General features: G+C 39.8%; 1 protein-coding gene across 2 annotated transcripts in view; it reads right to left on the bottom strand.

Moving 5' to 3' along the window:
• Positions 1-27132, bottom strand: part of IFT80 (intraflagellar transport 80) — a 104408-nt gene that overhangs the window by 22615 nt on the left and 54661 nt on the right. For both annotated transcript variants that reach the window (XM_060242423.1, XM_060242422.1), the window contains 4 exons: positions 19675-19854; positions 13717-13835; positions 12712-12786; positions 10984-11147 (listed from right to left, as the gene is read on the bottom strand). In XM_060242423.1, the coding sequence (XP_060098406.1) occupies positions 10984-11147; positions 12712-12786; positions 13717-13835; positions 19675-19854 (538 nt within the window). The remainder of the gene's footprint in view (positions 1-10983; positions 11148-12711; positions 12787-13716; positions 13836-19674; positions 19855-27132) is intronic.

A 27132-nucleotide genomic window follows, 5' to 3' on the forward strand; every position in this document is an offset into this window, starting at 1 on the left:
GAGTGCATGGTCTGGGAGCGTGTGGCTGCCTACTGCCTTCCCTCTTCGGAAGCCTTTTTTTGAGCTAGAGCCCTGGCCAAGCCAGCCAGAACTTTGTCCCTGAGCAATCCTGCTCAAGAAAAGCCCTGGTGTTCTCCAAACAGGCTGTCTCCAAATCAGGTGGGGGAATAAGAGGGGGTAACTGTGATTCTCCACCTACGTTTATGGGGATTTTTTTCCTTATGAGAACTCTTGAAATAAACTGGGTAGGTGTTCAACCAGAAACGTTTTTTAGTAAAAGAAAAATAAAAGGGCTAAATGCACATTCACAAACACTTGTAAAACATGCAAGATAGCTAAGAGGAAATCAGGGAGGAGAGGGGAGAAGGCAGTTTCAGAGAAGGCTAAGTTATCAGTCTAGACAAAGAGAGGTCCACAGAAGAAGCAACAAAATGACCAGCATTTCACAGAGAAGAGCAGAAAGCCCATACAAAAGTGGGTGTATGTGAAGAATCCAAGGACACACAAACACTGCTATGGAGCAGGATGCCATACTTAATAGGATAAAATGCTCTCTGGGGGAAGCTGATGTTATCAGCCCCCAAAACAATAACTTGATAGTTTGTCCAGATATAGACAATGCTTGAAGGGTTTTTCTGAAGTGAATTAAAGGTATGAACGGCTGCTAATGACCCTGCAAGTACCAGATGGGAAAAGCTGTTTTGTGAATAGTGTCAAGTGTTGCTTAATCAGGGTAAATGGGTAAGTAGTAGTGAGGCTGGGTGAGGATGAGGTTAATCCAAGGTGGGGAGATAATCTTCTTGGGAGATCTGTTATCCTAAATTATGCATCTCTCTAGGGTGGGAGGAGGTTGTTAGCTAGCTAGCCTCTCCCACACTTCTAAGCTATATGTCCAGATTTGTCCCTGGTTGACATTCATTTTCTTTCATTTTGGGTAGGGTTGTCAGGTCCTGCCTCCTCCCTGGCAGAGAACTTTGGGAGGCATTCCTGGAGGGGGCAGGGATGTCCCCAATGTGATAACGTCACACAGAAGTGACATCATCACATTGGGGACCAGTGCTCTGCTCACTTGAACTCCAAGAGGTGAATTCATCGCTGGAGGTCAGCTGCACCCCAACTGCAGACAGCATTTAACCATGTAGGTACTGATTAGAAAAGTAATCCCCAACCTTTGTGGGCCTGAAGAAAACTTGGGAATTCTGACCCAGGGTGGTGGGCACAACAAAGTGGCTGCCACAGAAGGCAGAGTCAACTACAAAATGGGTGCCACAGGAAGAGAAGCCAACCACAAAGTCAAGAAGTGAAGTGTGCTTAATTCTAATAATAAGTCTTGTCAGCTGGATCTGGTTGCTGACCGTAATAGCAAAACTGAATACTGAATAGTAAGTCTTAAATATTTGAGGCAGAAGCTATGTTTAACAGAATGCCTTTTAAAGTTAACATATTGTAGAGACTTCCAGGGTTGGATCATGGAGAGTTGAGCCGCTTCTCAAAAGGGGAGCGGACTGGAACCTTTGTTCTGGGCAAAGAAGGCAAACCCAATGTCTGCTGCCTACTTTTCTCAGTGAGGAAAAAGGCCAAGACATGCATGGGAGTATTCTGAGGGGATTTACTTTGGCTGACAAGGAGTCCCAGTGGGGTTCCTTTTAGGCTTTGAAGAGTCCCCATCGAAGAATCGCATTCCAGCGTCTACAAGGGTCTCCGTGGTCATTAAATTGACTTAAACTCATCAAGATTCAAGCCTTCTTTGGACTATTTTAATCTTTAAATAATCATCTTTGGAGAGAACGGTGTTGAGGAGGGTAAATTTGGCTGCAAGGTAAGGAGATCTTTATCTTTCACTCTGGGACTAAAATCAACTTTATATGAGATAAAGATTGAAACTTGGACTTAGTTACAAAATTCTAAAGTTATAAACAAGAGAAGGGGTAATTTTGAGACTTTTTGGAGATTTAGAAGCAAAGTTAAAGGCTGAAAAACAACTTACGTTTGAAATACTTGCGGTTTCTGTAAAAAAAACCATCGTCACTGAGTTGCTGAGCTGGAAGACTTCACAGGAAGTGATGCAGAAATTGTAACACGAGATCTTTCAACCATTGAGAACGGGACTTCGTGGCAAGAAAAACAGGAAGAGGCCATTGGAAGAAGGGAATCTAAAGACCTCCTGGCGTTCTCTAGGACTGGAAAATCTTAGAAAAATCACGGTGGCTATTAAAGGAAGGTCAAAATAATTTTAAAAATTGAAAGAAAAAAAACAGGACTTTAAAAGTTATTGGAGCCAGCAGATATCATCACTTCAGAGTGAAATATATTGGAATGTATAAGTGGTGTTAATTTGGGTAGCCTTTTGGAGGAGAAGAGAATTTTAAAAAGATTAGAAAAATCGCGGGCACCATTTTGTATTTTTAAAAGACTTTAAAAATTAATATCTTGGGCTAGGAAGCCCTGAGAACGACGATTTTGGGAGCATTGGAAAAGACATCTCCCAAACTATAAGATCCAGTGGTTTATTTTTAATTTGGAGAGGTCAACATGAAAGCTTATTTTGGCAGCGAGGGGAGAGGAATGTCTGAGCAGAGGCTGCCAAAATAGGCACGCACAAGGACCACTTCACTTGAGGAGGGGAAAATGCCTAAAATAAGAACAACTAGATGCCATGGAGGCAAGACTGATTAAAGTGATGAAAGAGTTAATAACAGAAAATAAAAAAGCAAGTAGCCAAAGAACTAGAGGTGATGAAGTCAGAAATAAAAAAGGAATTGAAGATCTCAGAAAGGACTCACAAACAACATTAAATAAAGAACATGTGGTTGAAAATAAGGTAAAAGATCAAGATTCCATGATTAATAAATTGCAGGAGAAAGCAGCTCTGCAAGATTGTAAGTCAATGGAAAACCAGATTCGTCTGAGAGGAGTACCTGAAGATGAAGGATCTGATTTAAGGACATATATAATAAGAACTATTGCTGAGTTTGTGGAGATAGATGCTGATGAATCTAGCTACCTGTATGATTCCTTGTACAGGGTTAATTCCTTGTATTCCAAGAAAAACAAATTACCAAGAGATGTGGTAGTTAAATTCATTATAAGAGACATAATAATAATAACAACAACAACAACAACAACAACAACAACTTTATTTCAACAACAACAACAACAACTTTATTTTTGTATCCCGCCCTCCCCGCCAAGGCGGGCTCAGGGCGGCTCACAGACATGGAATTCCATGATTCAAATAAAACGATATAAACAACAATTTTAAATACAATCAATTACATAAATAAATTAGTTAAAAATAGATAAAATAGGTGCTATAAAATACTATACGTCATAATCATACATAAGATGGCTAGATGGCTACAAATCAGTTTAGCCAGGTTCTGTCTTAAAAGCAAGCTGAAAAAGAAATGTTTTGCAAGCCCTGCGGAATTGGTTCAGGTCCCGCAGGGCTCGCACCATCTCTGGAAGTTGATTCCACCATCGAGGGGCCATTGCTGAGTTGCCAAGAAAAGTCATAAGTGACAGAAGACTGCAAAAAGTTAACTGACAAGTTGCGGGATAAGGAAGTGAGATACAGATGGATACTGCCAGAAGGTCTAAGTTTTGAACACGGAGGAAAAAGGATTACAATTACAAATGTACTGGAACTGAGGAAGTTTTTTGAAGAAAATAAGGGATTTGAGGATACAGAATAAAGAGAAGAACCGTTATGGATTACAAATTAATATCTTGGAACGTAAATGGACTAAATTCACCGCAAAAAAGAAAGGCTACATTTCAATGGATCAAGAAACAAAAATGCAACATAATTTGTTTACAAGAAGTACATATCAAACAATTGGATTACAAATTTTTATGGAATAAACAACTGGGCAAAAGAATTTTTCTCCTTGGCTAAGGAAAAAAAAAAGGGGTGTGCTTTTATGTTAAACAAGAATTAGATCCAAAATTGATTTTTAAGGACAATGACGGCAGATATCTAGCTGTGGAAGTGATGTTGAATGACAAAAAGACGTTGTTGTTGGGACTGTATTCCCCAAATGGGGCAAAAGACTCTTTTTAAAAGATATTTCGCAACAGTTAGACCAAGTGACCTACGAACAAATAACAATAATGGGAGACTTTAATGGAACAATTATAAATGATTTGGATAGATCAGGAAAAAGAAATAAGGAGGGGAAATTACCAAAGTCATTTTTTGATTTAGTGAAACAAGAAAGTTTGGAAGATATATGGAGGAAATTTAATCCTAAGGTACGTGACTATACTTTTTTTTCAGCAAGGCATAACTCTTTCTCAAGAATTGATATGTTATGGACTACAAAGGATCTTGGTCTTCTGACGAGAAAAATAGAGATTCTTCCTAAAGTGGGGGCTGATCACAATCCATTGAGGTGGTCGGCAAAATGTGTGAAAAAGACTAGGAGATGGAGAATAAATGAAGATTTGTTACAGAAAACAGAGATAGTGGTGTCTCTAGAAAAAGAAACTAAAGCTTTTTTTCAAACAAATGAAAATGAGGGCATTCAATTTCAAACTGTGTTGGATGCGTATAAAGCTGTAATTAGAGGTACTTTAATTACAATGAAACATAAAGATAAAAGAGATAAAGAAAAACAAATTCTGGACATTCAAAAAGAGATTGGGAAAAAAAAAGGAACTTAAAAAAAGACCGGGAAAAAAGAAAATAATAAGGGAAATTACGATATTGCAGAACCAACTGAGACATTTGTTAAATAAAGAGGTAGAATGGAACCTTAAGAGATTGCAACAGAAATCTTTTGAAGGAGCAAATAAACCTGGAAAATACTTGGCTTGGCAAATGAAAAAAAAAGGGAAAATAGATTTGTTACTAAAATTGTATTGGAAGGTAAAGAAATTGCTGACCAAGTAGGAATTAAAAGGGAATTTTATAAATACTATGCTAAGTTATTTCAAGGTCAAAAGGTGGAGAAAAGAAAAATAGATGCGTATTTACAGAAAATTCAAGCAAGTCCCTTAACAGAAAATATGAAAAAGGTCTTAAATGAACCAATTGAAAAAAATGAAGTTGAAGAAGCAATAAATCCAATGAAAATGGGAAAGGCACCAGGCCCAGATGGTTTTACAGCCAAATTTTATATAGTCCTTATAAAGTTTTGGTGTAAGTATCAAAACTTCAAAAATCGATGAACATTATAAGGATTGATGGGAAGATACCAAATACATGGAAGGAAGCAGTAATTTCGTTGATACCAAAAGAAGATAGAGACTCCACAAATGTAAAAAACTGTAGACCAGTTTCATTACTTAACAATGATTACAAAATATATGCTAGGATACTAGCAGAACGACTCAAACAGCATTTGAACAATTTTGTTAAAGAGGAACAAGCAGGATTTCTTCCCAGGAGACAAATTAGAGATAATATTAGGACTATCATAGATATTGTTGAATACTATGAGAAGCATCCTGAAAAAGAGGTGGCATTACTCTTTGCAGATGCAGAGAAGGCCTTTGACAATGTGAATTGGGATTCACATTGTTTATGTTTGCAGTGATGGAGAAATTAGGACTTGGAGAAGCTTTTATACGAATGGTTAAGGCGATATATACTGAGCAACAAGCAAGACTCTGTATAAATGCGGATTTGATGGAGAAAATGACAATCAGTAAAGGTACAAGGCAAGGTTGTCCTCTATCTCCATTGATATTCATAATGAAGTTAGAGATTTTGCTTATGCAAATACAAGAAGTTAAAGAAATAGAGGGGCTGAAACTAAAAGGTTTTTTTACCAATACAGAGCGTTTGCTGATGATGTAATGCTTATCAATGAAAATCCCTTATTTGTGACACCATTGCTGCTTCGTAAAATTCAAGAGTATGGAGAATTGGCAGGCTTTTATATAAATAAAGAAAAATTGAAAATTTTGTGTAAAAATATGACAAAGAGTCAACAGGAAGAATTGCAAAGGGTAACAGAGTGTGAAGTTGCTTCAAATGTAAGATATCTAGGTGTGGAAATTACTATGAAAAACATAGATTTGTATAAAAATAATTATGAAAAGCTTTGGCGGAAAATTGACGAAGATTTGATAAAATGGAATAAATTGAACTTGTCTATGCTGGGCAGAATTGCTGCAATTAAAATGAATGTTCTACTTATGTTTCTATTTCAAACAATTCCAATTGTGAAGGGCAATAAACAATTCAGTAAATGGCAAACAAAAGTCTCAGAATTTGTATGGGAAGGCAAGAAACCAAGGATTAAAATGAAAATTTTAACTGATGCAAAGGGAAGGGGAGGTTTCCAATTGCCGGATTTAAAATTGTATCATGATGCAGTGTTTGGTGTGGATTAAAGATTGGATGACGTTATTAAATAAGAAACTGCTGGTTTTAGAAGGTCATGGAAATATTTTTGGTTGGCATGCATATATGTTTTATCGGAAAAACAAGATGGATGGCTTTTTCTCGCATCATTATATAAGAAGAAACTTGCTAAGTACTTGGGTAAAATATAAAAAGTGTGATGATGACAGAAAGGTGTTATGGATTGTGCCAACAGAAGTAATAAAATTATCTTCAGCAACTGATGCAGGGATGTGGTAACATGCAATCAATTATTACAGATACAGGGAGGAAAGGTGGAACTCAAATCAATTGAAGAATTACAGTATAAATATAATTGGTTTCAACTGGAACAAATTAAGAGTTTGGTGGAACAGGACATTAAAAGTGAAGGTATTATACAAGAGCAAACAGAATTGGAAAAAATGCTGTTGGGAAATAATGAAAAATTGATTTCAAGAATTTATAAATTATTATTGAAATGGTCTACAGAAGATGAGGTAGTTAAACCTCAAATGATTAAATGGGCAATTAATTTAAACAAAGAAATACAAATGGAATCATGGGAGTATTTGTGGAAGAACTCTATGAAAATATCGATATGTTATAATATTAAAGAAAATTGTTTCAAAATGCTATATAGATGGTATATGACACCTAAGAAACTTGCAAAAATGAACCATCAGGTGTCAGACAGGTGTTGGAAATGTAAAAAACATGAAGGATCTTTCTACCATATGTGGTGGACTTGTGAAAAGGCAAAGCAATTTTGGCAAATGATCCAGCAAGAAATGTCAAAAATTCTAGGCTATGACATTAAGAGGTCTCCAGACTCTTTTTGTTTGGGATTACAAATGGAAAGTTTTCTGAAACAAGATAGAACTTTATTGTGGTATCTGTTTTCAGCAGCACAGTTATGGAAGAAAGACAAAATACCAGAAAAATGGGATTGGGTTTTAAAAACTATTTCTTGGAGTGAAATGGATAAAATTACAAGATTTTTAAAAGACTATGATATGGAGAAATTTAGAAAAGAATGGGAGAAATTTCAAAAATATCTTGAAAAATACTGAAAGGTAAAGGGATACTTAGTGATTTTTAATAATATCTGAACTGTGATGGAATAATGGACAAAAAAAAGAGCTTTTCAGAATAAAAGGTGTAAGAAGAAAAAAAAGTAAAGACGGACTTATAGACTATACCTTTATCCTTTTTTTATTATCTATAGTTATAGAACTTTAAAACGAGGATTCTTGATAACATTACCTTGTATTTTTTTTTGTTTATAATTTTAAGTAACACCGGCGGGGGTTAAGAAAAGGGGGAGAAGAGGAGGGGTGAAAAGTGCGATGTATTGTTCTCATAACATAATGTCTTTATTGTTTTTTTAGAGTATAGTAATATGTTGCGTATTAATAAAATTTGCTTTACATAAAGTTAACATATTGTTTATAAATATTTTCTTGCATACACAAAGCTTACTTTCAATCACACAGTGAAGATGTTTGTGCTGTGGTGTCAGTAGCTACTGAAGCAATTAAAAAAAAATCTGCACAGCCAATCAAATTTCCAATGGTTAATAGAAGCCCTATCTACCAGCTGGCCTTATCTACTTTCTAAAAACGTTTAGCATGCACCAGTTAAGGTATTGGTGGACACCATGGTGCCTATGGGTACTGCACGGCAGATCCTGCTTTATACAATATAATTTATTATTATAATATTATAAAATTATATAACCTTTTGCATGGGCATGTAGAAGCAAAGGAGATCCTGTCCAAAAGAGAAACAAGACTTCACTGAGATAACTCATCTACTGGGATTTGGATTAAATGCATTTCTGTGCCAGAAGCAGCAAGATTACGTCCCATTAAGAAGTTACATTTTTTTCACTGATCACTGAAGTGGCTACTGCACGGTTCCCCTGTGGAGTCATCTGTTCATGTTGGAGATTCATCTCGAGAGATACACGACTACCTATTACAAGCTTACAACAAATATATCTTGGCTCAATATTGATTATATTGGCAGGTATAATCAATACCGATTACAAATTTTCATTATAATATTTCAGAGCTTTCAGTCAGTCACTTTCTCAGCAGAAATCATGTTTAGGGTTGCCAGCCCCCAGGTGCAGATGTTCCCCTGCTTTTGGGAGTTTTGATCTGCTTCCCCAAACAGGGACGTCGCATGATGACACTCTGGTTTTTGGGCAAACTCCATGGTTTTGAAGGCAAAAAACCCATATAAAAAGGTAAAGGTAGTCCCCTGTGCAAGCACCAGTCGTTTTCGACTCTGGGGTGACATTACTTTCACAATAGTTTTGCCCCCCAAAACAGTGTGTCATGCATGATGACATCACTTCTGGGTGATATCATGCATGACATCCCCCACTCACCCCTGAATGCCCCCCAAATTGTCTTTTCTTACAATTTTTTTTCTAATTTAACTCAACATTTTAACAGACTTTCACAAGACGCTCATCACATAATCTAGAAATCTTTCTGCATTTTTATTTAATTAAAATTGAATATTAGTATAAAGATAGAAGAAAGGAAGTACATAAACGCTTAAATAAATAAAACAAATGGTTATGGACAATCATTTTACCAGATGCGCTTCAAAATGTATACTCTAAGACTGGTGACGTGTTGTCTTGAACAATTTGCCTGCCCTTTCCCACTGAGCTTTTTATAAAGACAGCTGAATAACATGCAGGAAGGGCATTCTATCACAGAGAAGCAGCTATAATAGTCATGGCTTTTGCTTAACCATATCTGTTGCAGAATAAGCTTTGACAGAGGCTTGTTTCCAGCATTTTTGTTCTCATAGCTCCTGTACTTTTAAAAATAATATGACCAACAAAGATAATCTCCTTTCCCATCACTATATTCCATACTAGGTTATGACTGCACATGTTACCTTTTGGTCTCTTATGAACATAGAATGGTGCAACGTATTTCTGCACTCTACAATTTTATGAGAGAGGCCGTATCTCACTGTTGAGGGACACACTTCTCATGCAGTACACTGCAGGTTCAATTCCTGCTATTTCCAGCTGGATCTTAATTAGTTGGGCTAGAACGGGACACTGCCTGAGTTTTGGAGAGCCACTGCCAGCATCAGACGGTAATTGACTTGGCTTGCCTCAAAATAAAGCAGATTTCTATGTTCACCTTCCAGGTACAATGAAACACCTCTGAAGAAGAATGGAGCTGAATAGTTCCCTGATAGCTGCAACCTCTAATCTTTGGCTTGATTGCCAGGTACACCTGCTTCTGGGGAAAGCCAGAATTGACCACAATTGCATACAACTTGGTAACTTCCAGATTTGACTACTGTGCACTCTCCTTGGGGCTGCCTTTGTAGATATTTCTGTAACTTCAACTGGTTCAGCATGCAGTGCATAGGATGTTAATAAATGCTGATTGTAGTGAGCATATCATACCTGTGCTATGTGAACCAAACTGGCTTCTCTTTTGTTGCAGGAACCCACAATGTCTGAAGTTCACCTAGCAGGAACTCGTAAAAGCTTTCTTGGCAACCACCCCTGGATCTTTGGAACCTTCTTTCTCCTGTCTCTTGCTCAAGCTTTTTGACACTAGTTGCAGTTCATGAAGCCCTCTTTTATTTAATTTCTCACTACTGTTTACTTATTTTTAAAAATGTTTTTACATGGAAGTTGTCCCGCCCAGCCCGGGCGGGGACTGCGCAGAGGAGACCCCCCGGCGCCTGCCAGCCGTTCCAAGCCCTCGTCGTCGCCCCAAGAGCCTTCCCCACCTCTCCAAGCCCCCGTGGCGGCCCCACCCCTCACCTCGACTGACGGGGCGCCAGCAGCCACCCGAGCGACGCCTCCCAGACGACGAGCCCGGCTCCGAGTCAGCGAAGTCTGGCCAGGGCAAGACGCCAGGGACCAAGAGGGAGAAGCTGAGCCCAGCACCGAGCCAGGAGGAGGAGAGCCGTTCGTCTCGTCGCAGCACGAGACGCCCCATCGCAGCATGCAGCCGAGGGCTAGGACGCCCGAGGCACGCCCAGTCAGCCCAGCCCTGGCTCGCCTCTCCCGGGCGTCTGGGGCTTTGAAGGGGGGAGGAGCCAGAGAGGGGCAGGACCCGGGAAGGGGGAAGGTTGGGTCGGGAAGCATAAAAGGAGGGAGGGAGGAGGTCACGGAGGAAGCTGGCTGATGCTCAAAGAGGCTGCCTCGCAAGAGAGAGGGACAGGAGCCGCAGCACAGCCAGGAGGGGAATGGGGGCCTGCGGTAAAGTAACCCAGCGCCCACCCCCCTGTTTCTGAGACCTCCAGGGAATGCCCCAGAGTGCCCGGGAGGGGCAACGGCGACGCCGGGAGACCGGGAGGGGTACCGAAGACCCAACAGAAGTTTACTGTTTTCTGTATTATTAATCGTTGTAATCCTCCTTGAGCATTTGTAATAGAAAGGTCCCACAAAAATGCATTAAATTTAAAAAAAAACATGCTTGGGATGAGCTATCTCTCATAGCAACCACCACTGTGCAACAGGACTAGTTCCAATTTGGTTTTAAAATCTTACTCCAGCTTTATAGGAAAAGTTACTTACTCTATTATTTTCAACAAATATGTACTTAGGAAAAATGAATTTTATTTAAAATGTTAATTTGTAGTGACTACAAACATACCCTTTTCATCGGATTTATCTCTTACTGCTAAGGTATCATTGCTCAGTGATACAGTTTGAGCATTTAGTATATCAGTTCTCATTCCTGGAAACTTTGGAGAGGAAATTAAACGTCCTTCATAGGAATATAGATAGATTCCTCCACCATCTACAAGAAGAAAATGCCTAAAATAAGCAAACACAATTAACTGATTAACAATTTGAAGAGAATGCTATTTACGTATTTGTTGAAATTAATCTATAATTTTTATATAAATTACTCATAGTACTGTCAATTGTCATTTATTGAGTTAGAACAAAGTTTGAGTCCAATGGCACCTTTAAGACCAACAGAGTTTTATTCGGTATAAGCTTTCGTGTGCATTCACACTTCTTCAGATACAATGGAATTTAAGTTATCACTCCATACATATAGGCAGAAGTTGAGCAGTAAATCAGCATACCACATAGTGAAGATATTCAACAGATTCAAGGACCAAACAGGAATAACAAGCATAGTTTATATGGTCAAAATTTGTTCAGGTTTAATTCTGGGGAGAACATATTGAAGGAAATAAATATGTCAGAATTGGAGATTAATGGGCAGATGTATCCTTAATTGTGGGATGCTGAGAGTAATTAACTGAGACCCTGCCATTCCTCTCCCTCCATCTCCTTTCAAGCATGGAGGCAACCATACAGCATCTTCTTTTATAAAGTGGGGTGATTGGCTGTGTAGAGTTATCTCCCCTGTCCCTAGACCAGAGAAATACATTCCAATCTACCATTCCAAATCAGAAATAAAATGAAGAGGTTGTATGTCCCTTCTGGGGGTTTGGTGAGAATACAGATAAAAGGACTGAATGAAGAGAGCATATGTAGAGAGATAAGGAACAAATATCTCTGTTAAATCCTCGGGATTCTATTATCACTGGACCTAACAACATCAACACAAACTTTGTTCTGCTGCTTCAGACCAACACAGCTACCTATCTTAATTTATTTAATTTTTTAGACCAATATAAAAACTGGTAGTGTGAAAACACTAGTATTTGTAATCCCAAAATATTACCATTATACTTTTAGTATCTGACCAAACACTTCTCTGCAGAGGGCTTTTAGACATAAATTCATTTACTTAAATGATTTAGAATTTTTAGCAATATGTGTTGCATTGTGAAACTGAGGTTATTAGATTACTTGAGTGCAACAACTATATTGAGTGATCGATATCTTAAAACAGATTGTTCATGGAGAACTGTACAGAAGTACATAGCTGTTACAGATGGAATGATCAGGCAATCTGTAGAGAGTCATGGGATTTCATGTTTCCTCTCCCAGCTCCTTTCCATCCAAAGTATGTATTCCCAAAAGGTCTAAAACTTGTACTACCATTAGCCATGTTTACAACTAGCCAGGGTTCCCATTTAATTCAGTCCTGACTTACGCAGGAACCCTGTTTAACTTTCACTGCAGTTTACAATACTGCTGTGCAATCCACAGAGATAAGAATGAGCTTCAAAATGGGAGGTGGTAAGAAGTTACAAGCAAGTTCCCAATGATTTAAACAACATGCTACAGAAAAGGCAACAATGCCTCAGACCCAGTTAAAATACTGCTTCTCAGTCAGTATCACTGGAGGCAAGCATTGACATTCACATATTTGTCCAAATGATCCTATGGGCCCACCATGCTTAAGGCAGTGTTTTTAAATAAATGTAACAATAAGGTAATGTAATAAACAAGTTACCTTTCTGCTTGCAAAATCAAACTCACAGTTCCTTCTTTGAGGTCAAAGATTAATGGTGTATTCCAGTTTTTAATTCTAAAATGATAAAGGGCAGAGGCAATACACATTAAAATACCATTAACGCAAGAGTCAGTTCAGATACACATTTTATAGTGTAAACAAGCAGTTATGTCTTTCTAAGCCCAATGAAGAGGGTAACTCTGCCTAGAACTGCGCTGTTAGTTTAATACCTGTAGGTTATAATGATGTTCAAAAATGAAATATCTGAAACAAATGTATTTTAAAATTTGAAACAAGACAGAAAGCAGATAAAAATACATCTTTCAGATAGCTTTTTTGTACATTGTGTTGAATCCAGCCAACTGGATTGCAGAATCTTGCCCAATGCCCCTCCTTACTACAGTCCCAGCCCCACTTGGCTTTTGTCCATGCAGGTCCCAGAATTCCCAGCATAGTCTTTTTGGGTGGTTGAGGGGGATATTACCAGCTGGAAAGCTGGTTGGATCCAATCCATTTCAGATTTCTCCAAATCCATATAAAAGCTGGTTACAGTTGGGATGATTCAGAAGTATATCCATATGCACAGGATCTGCATGCCTACTAAAAATTTACTGAGGTTCCCTTGAAGCAACTCTCTCACACCACAATAACAGTGTTTTAAAATCAAGATTAAAAAAGTTGTTCAGGGGTTTGGCACCAGTGATGCTTAAAAGGAAACAAAAATAATGGACAGTTGCACCAGGAGAATCTTGTTAAGCACTAACATATGGCTTTACTCTGAAGATTTCTCACTCATGCTAGAACAAACGAAGCCAGCCAATTCCATGTGCAATTATGAAAAGTTTATGACATTTCGTTTAGATTTATGGAATATACACCCATTAAAGAATGGATGCTTCCCAAATCAAATCATGTAGAAGCTATTAGGTAGAAAACTAACATTTTTGCCATTTATCACACAGATCAGATGACTCAAATAATGTCTCATTAATTCAAGCTGCTTACGAGAATATGTAGCACTGTAGAGATGTTGAAACTACCAAATGCCCATAGTTCAGTGAGGCTTTAATGACTCTGTCACGGAATTCCAGTAAATCCACTGCATCATTAAGTACATTACGAACCTAACAGAAACAAGAGACTATGGTTAAAATTTAAATAATTAACAAAACAGAAGCAGAACATAACATTAGGCTTATTCTCGGGTCTCAAAACTACGCAGACCACTAAAAATAATATTTCAGTACGTGCTTATATTCTTAATAATTTTTGGAATAATAATAATAATATTTCGATATTTGTACCCATCAAACTTACACATTACAATGTCATAATGTTTGTGATTAAAGCCTTTCTAACTGACTAGACAAAAACATTCGGATTTATTCATTTTTGCATAGGAAAGCTAATATTTTTTAAAGCATTGGGTTAGATCCTACCAGGTCTTCTGTTGGCACAAGAAGAAGGGATCATTAAAATCATATGCATTTTAAAAATATAAAATGTTAGATTCAACTACAGTGAGGAGAAGAACTGGGCAAGATAGTTCTTTTTATACCAGCGGAAAAGCTGGAAGGCTTTCTCTGTTTATCTTTGCTAATAATAATAACAACTCTATTTATCTTTGCTAATAATAATAAATAATATCAACAGTAATTAAAATAGAACAATAAGACTGAAAAGATGCAAAACTACAATATGCATTGCTACTATGTGACCTTAAGTCCAAACATATACAGAATTCACCAAAATAATAGATATCTATTAAAACATCTGCAGTTGAATGAACCAGTATTTTCTTTATAAACAATCTCTAAAGGTAAAATTTATCCAATAGCAATGGGTATGACTAATGCAGATCAGAGTGTGCAATTGTCACAGGAAGAAGGGTATAATGCCTCCGTTATCTACTGAGGGTGGACTAGAGTAAGAAGGTCTCATTTACTTAGTGAAGGCTGAGTTAGCAGCTATACATTATTCTTAGTAATCAAAATGGCCACAACAATGACATCAGGCTATGCTGCTTTCTGGGGAATTACAGGCCACAGATTACCCATATCTCTCCATTGCTACAAAGACTGCAATACATGAATGATGCCCCTGTTGCTAACTAGAAACAGGAGACCCTAAGATGCTCCCTCCTGCAAAAGGATATGTGCTGCCCTGAGTGGACACAACCTATATTCATGGGCATAGATGGTTTATGCAAGGCTTTGTGTGTGTGCGTGTTCCCCCCACCCCTGTACTTAGCTGTATGGCTGGATCCTGACAAATGTGCACAGTTTCCCTGTCTGGATCTTGTCCAAATGAGAATGCACACAGTCTGTGTATGCTGTCAGTCTACACACAGACAAATATGCAGATTCATTTAGAAAGACATAGCTTCACAGAAATTGTTCACACTAGCTTTGCAGGAGAATTTTTCAGCCATCATAATGTATAATACTCCTATGGTGGGGGCCAAATGGAACTCTCCCATTGGCTAATGGGTGCATTCCATGCACTCAACAAACAATTGGCCCATCTTGGCTCACTCAGCATCTCTGGCCTCCCACTAGCTGTCTCCCCTGCCCCCGCCTACTGCAGGCCTGGGAATGTTGAACAAACCACCAAAACAGTCTTGCTTCAGAAAGAGACACATCTCCAATTCTTCTGTGTCCTCTCTGTCAACTGGCTTAAGGAAAAGCGTTGCCAGCAACAGACATTTGCCGTCCCATCAATGGCCCACGTGGACAGTCTCCCAGAACATGCTGCCTTCAAAGGCTGCAGAAATAGCCAAGGAGCTGTTGTTGTCATAATGTGACTAGGTGGCAAGGCCTGGCTCCGCTGAGAGTGTTTCCTCACATGCCATGGCTGCTGTTCTATCACTCTTTCTCTCCCACCTCAGCCTTGCCCCTAGCCAAAAGCTGTTGCTGAGCAACCAACTTCTGTCAGTAAAGGGCGAGGCCTCAGGTGAAAACAATCCACCCTCCAAAGCAGTTATTTTCTCCAGGATGGGAAGAGAGATCTGTTTGGAGTTCAGTTGATCCCAGGAGATCTTCAGGCTCCACCTGGAGATTGGCTATCCTAGGCCTAGCAGCACCCTCTGAGCGCCTTGATGCCACCTGTCTGGCATGACTTAGCTAGACCAGGCTGCTTGGTCCTGTTCGTCAGCAGTTCCCCCATGACAGCCAGTGTGACTTCGCAGCTGCCAACTCCAGGTTGGGAAATTCCTGGAGATTTCAGGGGTGGAGCCTGGAAAGGATGGATTTGAGCAGGGGTGGGACAGATACAATGCCATAGACTCCACCCTCCAAACCAGCCGCTTCCTCCCAGGGAACCATTGTTGACAATCTCCAGATGAACAGCAACCAAAAGAGTAACGTGGAAAAAAGGAAGCAGGTAAGAAGCACTAAGGCATCCACGTTAAACCAGCCTCAAATATTAAAATTCATAGATTTATAAATATAACATGGAATAAGTTTTATAACATGTATAAGTTTTCCATGTTATATTTATAAATCTATGAATTTTCATATTTGAGGCTGGTTTATCGTGGATGCCTTAGTGCTTCTTACCTGCAATCTCCAGGTGAGGGCTGGAGATCACTCAGAATTACAACTCTCCAGATGGCAAAGATAAGCTCTCCTGGAGAAAATGGCTGCTTTGCAGAGTGGACTCTGTGTCATTATATTCCTGCTTTGGTCCCCACTGTGGAGAAAGACTGTACTTTTCCTAGGTATAGGATGTAGGGAGGGGGTAGGCGATGGAAAGCTGAAGTCAGATCAGTTCCTCTACAGAAAATGGCCACCATGAAGCGCATACTCTATGGTATACCATAACACAACCAGGACAGGCAAAAAACCCCATATTCCACCACAAGCGCATGCTGATGCTAAATGATGCAAGGCTGAACATGACAGGAAAAGGCAGCAACAATGCACTGTAAACAAAGGAATGCTGAGCTTCAGCATCTGTGCGACTGTCATCATGCCCCCCCCCCCCCGCATCCTCTCCCCATAACTATTCTTTTGACTGGCTCCTTGCTCCTGATCAGCAGAGGCCTTGCTATGACAGCCAGTGTGACTTAGCACTTGCCAATTCCAGGTTGGGAAATTCCTTGAGAGCTGGAGCCTGGAGAGAGTAGGGTTTGAGGAGGGGTGGGACCTCATACAGGTACAATGCCATACACTCCACCCTCCAAACCAAACATTTCCTCCCAGGGAACCACTGTTGCCAATGTCCAGGTGAGGGCTGGAGATCATTCAGAATTACAACTGCTCTCTAGATGGCAGAGATCAGCTTCCCCCTTGAGGTGTGTGTGTGTGGGGAAATGAATGTCTTCACTTGAGTGGGTGGGAAGACAGCAAGGGTGGGGGGGGGCACTCACCCAGAGCCTCTTTCCAGAGCCCATTGTATTTATTGCCTCAATGGGCCTTATTCCTAATAAGATACATAATTTGAAAAAGAAGAACCTTGACCATACCAGCCCAGGAGAGCAAATGGAATCACACTGAATGTACTAGATAGCACTTTGTGAGTAATCTTCATGGAAAATTTACATTTGGAAAATGAAAGCCATAAAAAGGGGAAAGGATTTTTTCTTCTCTTGTACAAGGAAATACAAGTGAGAATTGATCATTCAAGGGTGGAACTTGCTAAACAATTTATTAGCAGTAAACCAGGGCAGGGCCACTAGGGTTCCAGTCAGCTCTGGTATTCTACTTATAAAATCATATAAAAGAGATGAGCTAGAGCTACTTTACAGTGGTGGGAAATGCCATGTTAGCCTTGCATTTTTCTTGCTTCCAAACTAAAAATGTAAGCTGGTTCTTCTAGTGTCTTCAGACTACTCTCATCCAAGAATTACTATCAGCATCCATAGGTCATTCACAGATAGTACTAGTAAGACTCCAGTGTATACCTATCTCACAAAGCTTTACAAGCTAAATATAACTAAAGCTTCAGGGATTACTAGACAGAATCATCAGTTACGATTCGATGTCTGGGAATGAATGCAAAAATATGAATTTTTACCTGCCAATTTGTCTTCTATATTCCCAGACACTGACTCATAACATCCCACCCAGTAGACAGATAGCCAATATAGAATTTCTGTTGTTGCAAGTTTTCCCAATTATATCTTCAGTATCAAAGAAGACTTCACTTCAGGGCAAAAGATATTTAGGTGCCTAATTACAGATTTGGGAGCCTAATGTTGGGCACCCAACACTGAAAAGCTTGACTTGAACTCTAATACTGACTGTATAATTGGGAAAACTTGTAACAACAGAAATTGTATATTATCTCTCTGTCCTTTGGGTGGGTTATGAGTCAGTGTCTGGATGGTCAGAACGTTTAGCAGGTAAAAATACCCATTTATGCATTTAGTTTCAGAAAGGCTGTTAGGTTTTAAATTTAAAAAGAGCCAACCTTTATAATTACAGTCCATTTTGGCATCTTGCTTCACTTTCATGAGGTTTTTTTTTTTTTAAACTAAGGCTTAATATAAAGTGTTTTAAACTTTGCTGTTAGGAATCTGTTCATAGGCATAAAGGTTTAAAAGTTTGTAATTCTCCAAGGCAAGAGAGATTAAGTGAAGCATCAAGTGGTAAAGCAACTCACAACAGACATCTTTACCTAGCTGGGACTGAAATATTCTAAACAAGAATCAGTTAGATTGCTCTTTTTTATCATCTGTGCCCAAATACTATACCGATTTTGAGATCAAAGAAAGCAGATATGTTTGTTATCCAGACTCTTGGTTGAAAAACGTGTTCTACGGTGACAACCAACAATGCTGCAGCTGCTGTGATGGTAAACCACAGCTGTATACAAGGTGAGTTTTTTTTCAAAAAGTCAAAAAACCCAGGCTATCTGTGTGCAGACTATTATACATTGCTTCTGCAGCTGTGCCTTTGCTGCCAGCTGCTTTAAAATAATTTCTAGCACAAACAAGACTTTTGATTTTAAACTTCCAGCCATGAAGTAATTTAGGGTGCAATTCACAGAATACTTATTTCAGAGAAGTCGTCCTCATATGAACAAGGTCACGAAAGATTATGGCCAATAGTCCCTCTAAACTGTGGAGCAAAAATTCTACTTTGTGAGCTACTGCCATTAAAGTTGTGAGCTTGGGGGGAGTTGCTCTGGGGCCATGTTTCCTGAGCTAAGACAAAAATGTGTGAGCTGGAGGCGAAAAAACTGGGAGCTAGCTCACACTAACTCAGCGTAGAGGGAACACTGATTATAAAACCAGTGGCACCAGTTCAAAAACAGATTAAAATACATATTCCTCTCACCAGGAAAGAACATTCTGAAAACTGTTAAACCTAGCTGATTGTTATAGCATCAAAAAATCAAAGGAAGGGGCCATACAGGCCATCTACTCCAACCCTGCTCAATGCAGGACCAGCCTAAAGCAGAAGTTTCCTCTTGGATGTCTTACCTAGCCTAATAGACTGATATTACTCATTCATTCACTTAATCTGATAACTCAAAAAGTTATTCAGACATACTGTTTTCAACAAAATTACAATTGTGAGTGATATCTTGCATCTAATCATATGGCCTGAATGGATTTTCTTTTGCTTCTTTAAATTTTTGTTCCCATCAAAAAGATACCCAGGAAGGTGAAGGGGACCACAGGAATGGTATGGTATGTGGTGTGGGGACTGCACTGAAATGGGAGCTTTGCTCCACCTCTGACACAAACTTTTATACTGTTCATACAAGAGCCTGAGCAAGACAGGAGATACTTCCAACAGTTTCCCCTTTTCACTATGACTTCCTGTGCTCTACCCCACACTGTTTCAAAGGGTCCCCTTACCTTCAGGAGCGGTTTTATGTGCAAAACTGGGAGCTAAAGAAAGAATTAGTAAAGACCCGTTCCATGAACTCTGTTCCTCTTTGCAGTAAATTTGGATGTAAACCCATGTATTTAACAAATGTTGTTATTTAGAAAACAAAACATTCAACACATACCTCCATAGTTCTTCTCTTAGTTAAAGTTATTTCAAAGTTTTTCCATACCCAGCGCTGTTCCACAACGTGGGCAAAAATCACATGTCCATTTCCACAAGCTCCAGCTAGTTGTGTGCCATCAATAGACCAAGCGATATTAAATAGACTGCCAGTGTTTGGTTTCTCTAACGCATAAGACCACTGTAAAAATATTTTAATGAAAATTAATGTTTACTATAATAACTAGTAAATCTAATACAAAATTATTTATTTTGTCCCGTATCAAAAACCCTCCAGGTAGAGACAGTCTCACTTCCGTATTCTGTTCACTAAATAAATGTTAAATGTATATCTGAAACAAAGAAATTAAGCTTTGAATATACAGCAATATCATACGTCTGGGTTTTGTATGAACAATAAGTGCAAAGAAAAATATGATTTTTACACATAAACATATGTATGTAACCCAATACATGTACATATATAACTCCATGTTAGACACTGATAATGTATTTGTAAATAGAAAAAGACACTTTAAGGAATTAATTCGCTACTCCCCCCATCTAATTTTTAAAACAACATTGAACTTCTTATGAGAAGCAGAATACTCTTGCAAAACATTTTTGAAAGCTATGACAGGGTAGGCAAAGAACATAGGAAAAGAAGAGTTATCTTTGTGGCTCTTCTGCAGGTGTTGTCTTCTCAGAGAATGCTACCAAATAACTGACACATGTATGTATACTTGCATACACATTTACTTTCCCCCTCCACACTCAGTGGGAATAAAAGCTAAAGTAATGAATCATATTTGAACCACATGCAGAGAAAGGGTGCTTTCCCTTTTGTGGTTAAATTTTTGGTTCTCCATCTACAAGAGCAACTGTACTCTGTCAGCAAAAGACTAATCCAGAGGGGTAGCCAGCTGTGTTAAGTGTACTATAGCAAGAGACTTTAACATGTTGTGATGCTTAGAGACTGAGAGGTTTATTGTGGCATTAGCTTTCATGTGGCCTTTCTGCATTATAACTTTTGTGGAATATACATGCAAGTTCCATTTCAGCCACAACAAAGGCTGGTGCTGCATAGAGGAGAGAGTGCTAGACTTCTGACTGCAGCAGACTGGAAATAGGAATGCAGTGTGGAGTTGGGTGAGGGCTATGCAAGTAGCTGCCTAGGCAGCTGCTGACTGTGTGCTGACAATGGCTGCTTCCAGCATGCACAGCTTGCATAGCTGAAAACAAAGAAGATATTACGAAGACACTGCAAGTGTCTAGTGCTCTGTCATTCAAATAAAACTAAACCTAGTAATGTCACCTCCAGAACTTTCCAATACTTGCAGTGGAAGGCATGTAACATTAATAATGCTAATCATCCTCTACATAACTAGCAAGCGGTTGCTGCCATTTCAGGAGGCAGCTTTCATACTTAAGATGCAAATTTACATCAAGAATGTGGTAAGAAGGTATACAAAAACAGGTTCAAGACAACATGGATGAGGAGCCAAGTGACTGAGGTGAGGAGTAAAGATTGATAAAGAGAAAAATCATTCAGATTTTCAGAGTAATGTAATATGAATATGCATGAGCAGTAGTACGAATCATCCAAACATTTGCCACAGAAGTAGTATGAATAATCAACAGTTTGCTGGAACACTAAATAAACTACCATACTCTACCAAGTAACAGCACAATATAAACAGAATCAATGAATTTAGAAGCATGTAACTTTGCTTCAGATTGCACTGTTTCCTGTAATACAGATGCATGTGTTAACTTGTTGGCTAAAATTACAAATTCAAACAAGATAAGCGGTCTGCTTTGTACATGGACAGCCATTATGGCATTTCCTTCCAGTGCTACAAGTGGATTCTATCATAAAAAGATACTGAAATATTCGTTAGAATGAATACTAGGTGCACTGGAAGTAACAGAGGAGCCCTGTTACTTCTACACAGACTTTGTAAACAAAATTTTTATTTTTCACATCTGCAGACAATGAATGTTTTCTGAATTTCTAAGAAGTTTTCAGATTTTTCTGCAAACCTGAGGAGTCCTCCAGGCTTGTTGAACTATCTGTTTTGAGTAAGTGTTGCCCTGATCTGCAGATTTAGATATGTGCAGATGGGGCCATACTAGATACTGCATTAAGCAAGAGAACACTGGTTAGCACTAACTGTTGTGAACCATAGTTTATTTATTTAAAGTGTTTCTAAATTCAAAGTGGCCCTGTGGGGTTACTGTATGTCAGCTGTGACCTGAAAGCATGCATGCATGCATGCATGAATGAATGAATAAATAAATAAATAAATAAATAAAGCGACTTACAATTTAACAGCTGAATGCAAGTTATACCAATGAAGGAGAATTCAAACTCTAGAATGTTGTGTTTGGGGAGTTGGGTGCAAGCAATAATACAGACTGCTTCATAATTTAGCAGCTGGGATTTATCTCCCTCTACCAGCTCACAGTGGATTATAAATGCAATAGCCACTGATGAACAAATCATCCATTAATTTTACTCAACCACTTTTACAAATCACTACATATTGTGGCGGGTAGACCTGCAAATTAATTATACATTATGTGAATAAATACTTTCACGTGTCAAATCTGCCAGTGACATCAGATCAAGTTCATATATTTTTGAAAGAGAAGGAAACATGGGCCCATAGGACAGAATGGCCTCTATTCTTTTTTATGAGTCCATAGGATAGAATGGAGGGATCGGGCCCCTGCTGCAGTGCGACGCTAGAGAAGGGGTTTTAAACTTTAAACCCCTTCTCTGGGGTCATGCCACAAAGGCGGCCTGATCCCTCCATTTCATCACATGGGCCCACAGCACAGAATGGAGGGAGGGAGAAAGGGGGGTAAGATCTTCCTCCTGTGGAGGAAGGAAACATAGGCTAGAAACACAGGAGGAAAGCCAGCCACCCTGCGCCTCTGGGGCAGTACCAGGAGAGGTGATCTTCCTGCGTTTCCAGCCTCAGCTGGAAATGCAGGAGGAAAGCTGTGCTCCGAAGCAGACACCCTTCCCCCCCCCCCACACACACACACAGCAATGAGGTAGGGCGGGGAGGGCACCCCAGGCTGGCTTAGTCCTGGCTGACTTTTCCTTGCCTCTCTTCCGATTTGGAAGGGAAGCGGAGCATAGCCATCAGACCCTAAAACAAGCTGGGACATTTGCCTAGGGTACTGGGTGGGTGGGGGAGCGCCCAATTTGACACCCCTACCCACCTGGCGCCCTAGGCAAATGCCTAGTTTGCCTAGTGGCAGGGCCGGCCCTGGATCCAATCCAGTGATTTTAAAGCTGAAATCTAAACTATTGGGAAATCTGGGTACAAGTAGAAAAGTTTAAGTTTGTAATGATACAAGGCAACCTCTGGCTCTCTTGAAGAAAGATTTCAAACCAAACCACTATTTCTTAGGAAAAATCAGATCTTGTTTCAAGTACTGTAAATCAGCATATATGAATTAACTAAATGAAACTTGGTTTTGGGATATATGCAAAACATTAAATATATACTTGATTTCTCAGGGGCATATTCAAAGCACTAACAGTGGCATTTCAACTCTGTTAAAATGAATTTCAAACACATTTCTACAGAAATATATGCTTTGGCCTTTTGGTTTCTCCCTAGAGAGTAAAAAGGTTCTATGAGAACCAAAAGTGGCAACATTTGTGTTTCTTCCAATTAGGAAACAGCACTTCTGTAAGCAACAGAAAATAAAGTCCTTGGTTACTAATTATTGTAAAGAAAAAGAAAAAGGAAAAATAGAGTTTAACATTCTGTAAAAGGGGCGAGATCAAGAATATGATTAAAGAAGATATTGGATTTATATCTTGCCCTTCATTCTGAATCTCAGAAAGGTCACAATCTCCTTTACCTTCCCCTCCACCAACAACAAACACCCTGTGAGGTATGTGGGGCTGAGAGAGCTCTCACAGAAGTTCCCCTTTCAAGGACAGCTGAGAGCTATGGCTGACCCAAGGCCATTCCAGCAGCTGCAAGTGGAGGAGTTAGGGTTGCCAAGTTCGACTCAAAAAATATCAGGGGACTTTAGGGGTGGAGCCAGGAGACTTTGGGGGTGGAGCCAGGAGCAAGGGTGTGGCAAGCACAATTGAACTCCAAAGGGAGTTCTGACTTTCATATTTAAAGGGACCACATACCTTTTAAATGCCTTCCCTCCATTTGGAATAATGAAAGATAGGGGCACCTTCTTTTGAGGCTCATAGAATTGGACCCCCTGGTCCAATCTTTTTGAAACTTACAGGGTGTTTTGAGGAGAGTCACCAGATGCTATGCTGAAACCTTGGTGCCTCTACCTCGAAAAACAGCCCTCCTAGAGCCCCTGATACCCACGGATCAATTTTCCATTATATTCTATGGGAATTGAACTTCATAGGGAATAATGGAGTGCCCAGCAGACATTACCCTCCCCCCGCACTTTCTGATTACCCTGAAGTGGGGGGAGGGCCTCCAAACTGGGGGATCCCCTGTCCCCACCTGGGGATTGTGCAATCCACAAAGAGAATAACGGCAATTATAGGCAGAGAAATCCAAAGCACAAGGCTTTCCGTGAAAACCACCCTCCGAACAACCAACAAACTCACCAAACAATTCAACAATTACAAAAGCATATATTAGTTCATGCTAGACCATACAATTAGTCCTTAGCAAAACAGGGAATGTGTTCACCAAGAATCAATCCAGTCTTTATAGCAATCATTGCTCAGTTCATTCCAAGGAATCCTGGTGAAATAATTGTCCAATTGATCAATGTCTCTCAATATATGCAGGGATGGAGGGCGGGGCGACGCGGCAAATGGCGGACGCCTGAAGGAGCCGCTCTCTCTTAACTGTCCCTTCGCGCCTCCCCCGCTCCTTCCAAACGCTCCGTTTTCGCCCGGGCATGGGCAGAAGAAACGTCGGAACTCTCAGGGCAGCCAGGAAAACTTCTAAAACGCGGCAACAGGTACTCACCTTCCCCCCCGCGACTCCTGAACCTCCCGCCCCCTCGCCTGGGCCTCCTCTCTTGCCAGATAAAATGGCGTCCGATGCTTCTCCCGCTATTGAGGAAGACGCATTGCTTACCTCCCAGACTTTCCATTCAGCAATGGCCCGGTTAGAGGAGACCATTGGGGAAGCTATTTCTAAAGCTACTGCTCCCATCTACTCCGAACTTAAAAAGATAAATGAAACTCTAGCTGCTGTCACTCAAACTGCAGACGCAGCCTTTGAATTAGCTACCAATGCCCAAGAAGCAGTAGAGAGCCTTCAACGCTCCGACTTGTGGGTGCATGAGAAAGTTTTATACCTGGATAACAAACTGAGGGCGGCAAATTTGAAACTTCGAGGCCTGCCCGAACAGGCCGAAGAAAATCAAGAGATTAAAACCTTTATAGCGACCTGGCTAGCCTCTGCTCTCCACCTCCATGATGGTGTTGCCCCTCTTATTGACTCTGCCTACCGCCTTGGGGCCCTTCGACCTAACTCAAAAGATTTTCCACGAGACATTTTAGTCACAATCCCAGACTCCAGGACCCGGATTGCAATCTTCCAAAAAGCCCGATCTGATGAAGGCCTACTCTACGAAGAGAAGAAAATTCTTGTTTTGGCCGACCTTTCCCCCGAGACTCTGCAGCACAGAAAGGACATGAAACCTATTCTCAACTTGCTTGCTTCACACAAGATCCGTTTCCGCTGGTCTTCTCCCACCCAAATTTTGGTGGTCCACCAGGGTCTCCGCTTAACTGCCTCTGACTTTACCTCTGGGTGTAATCTTCTCAAGCACCTCCACATTGATCCGCCTCCAGCCACTGACCCAGACTTGGCTAATGATCTTCAACCACCCAACAAGACATTCTTTTCCAGATCAAGAAGACGACGTTGAGTATGCTCTAAGTCATAAACCTGCCTGTTTGAGTGTTTCAATGTTCATATTGTGTCAACTGCAAGTGCCATGCCCTGGCTCTACTTTTACGTTTCGGAAGGGAGCGGGGGGAGGAAGAATTTTCCCACATTTAACTCCACTTAGTTGGGACAGTTGAGAGTTCTCTCCTTCTAGCCCTCCTACCCTGGTTAGTGTTCTACTAATATAAGCCAAAATTTTTTCATTGTTCTCTTTTAGAGTCAATGAATAGTCTAGATAGATTTATGTTTTTTGTATTGTTTTTTGTTTATCTGTTTAAAAGGGAAAGCCCTTTGGTGGCATTGTCCACGAAACTGATTGATCACCTTGTTAACTTTGTCCACTTTTGGTTAACCTTGTTTGTTTGCAACTGTGACCCATATGCCAAATGGTCCTCTTCTATTATACAATGGTACCTGACTCCTTTGCTTGCATTTCAGGAAAGTATTACGTGGTTTGGTTCGTTACACAAAGTGTATTTTTATGACCCAGCCTTCTGGTTCATGTTTTTATTTCTAATAGTTGTTGACTTAAGCACCTGTTCGTTTTTACTTATTCCTATCTTGAACTTAATCAGTCTTACCTTTATGGACACTGTTCTTACTTTACTAAAGATATATGTAATTGCAATACAAAGTTGGTTGTTAGTTCCTGGTCTATATTTCCTAAACTTGATTCTGGAGGAATTTATTCTTTGGCCATCAGGCCATTTAGTGTTGGCTAAGCTTGAAAACTTCTCATTTTTTGACCGTTCTTTGTCATGTCGGACTTAAAATTAATCTCTCTTAACTGTAGAGGCCTTAATAATGTTATTAAGGCCAAGAGACTATCCTCCGCTCTAACAAAACTACAACCCGACCTTCTTTTTTTACAGGAAACTCATATTAAAAAGACAAATTTTAATATTCTTCATTCAAAATGGTTCCAAACACAGTTTCTAGCTCCCGGTTCATCGAAATCACGTGGAGTCGCTATTGTGCTATCTAAGAGAACAAGATTTGTTCCTATGGCCCAGGAAGTAGATCCCCAGGGAAGATATATTTTCGTTAAAGGCATGCTTAATGACTCTTTATTCACTTTGGTCTCCCTATACGCTCCTAATACTGCACAAATTACCTTTGTTAAATCTACCCTACAGAAGCTTGCCCTTTTCCAAGAGGGGGAGGTGGTTATAGGCGGTGATTTCAACCAGATAATTGACCCTATTTGGGACAGATCCTTTAAATCACACACCCCCGCAATTGCCCCTTCCGCACCTCTTCAAACTATTTTCCAAAACCACAATTTATGTGACATTTGGAGGATTCGCAACCCAGGCGTTAAAGATTATACATACTTCTCTGCAGTCCATAATATCTTCACAAGAATAGACTATTTCCTTACTTCCCCTTCCCTACTGAACCAAATTTCTCACACTAATATAGGCCTCAGAACTCTCTCCGACCACGCCTGGTTGGAATGCACTTTAAATGCTGCCCCCCAAGATAAACCTTGCTACAACTGGTCGTTGAACAGATCACTTCTTTTGAATAAAGAGTTCTGTACACAGATTGAAAAAGAGATTAATATT

The sequence above is a fragment of the Heteronotia binoei genome, chromosome 6, assembly GCF_032191835.1.
Source record: "Heteronotia binoei isolate CCM8104 ecotype False Entrance Well chromosome 6, APGP_CSIRO_Hbin_v1, whole genome shotgun sequence".
In the NCBI taxonomy this organism is placed as follows: Eukaryota; Metazoa; Chordata; class Lepidosauria; order Squamata; family Gekkonidae; genus Heteronotia; species Heteronotia binoei.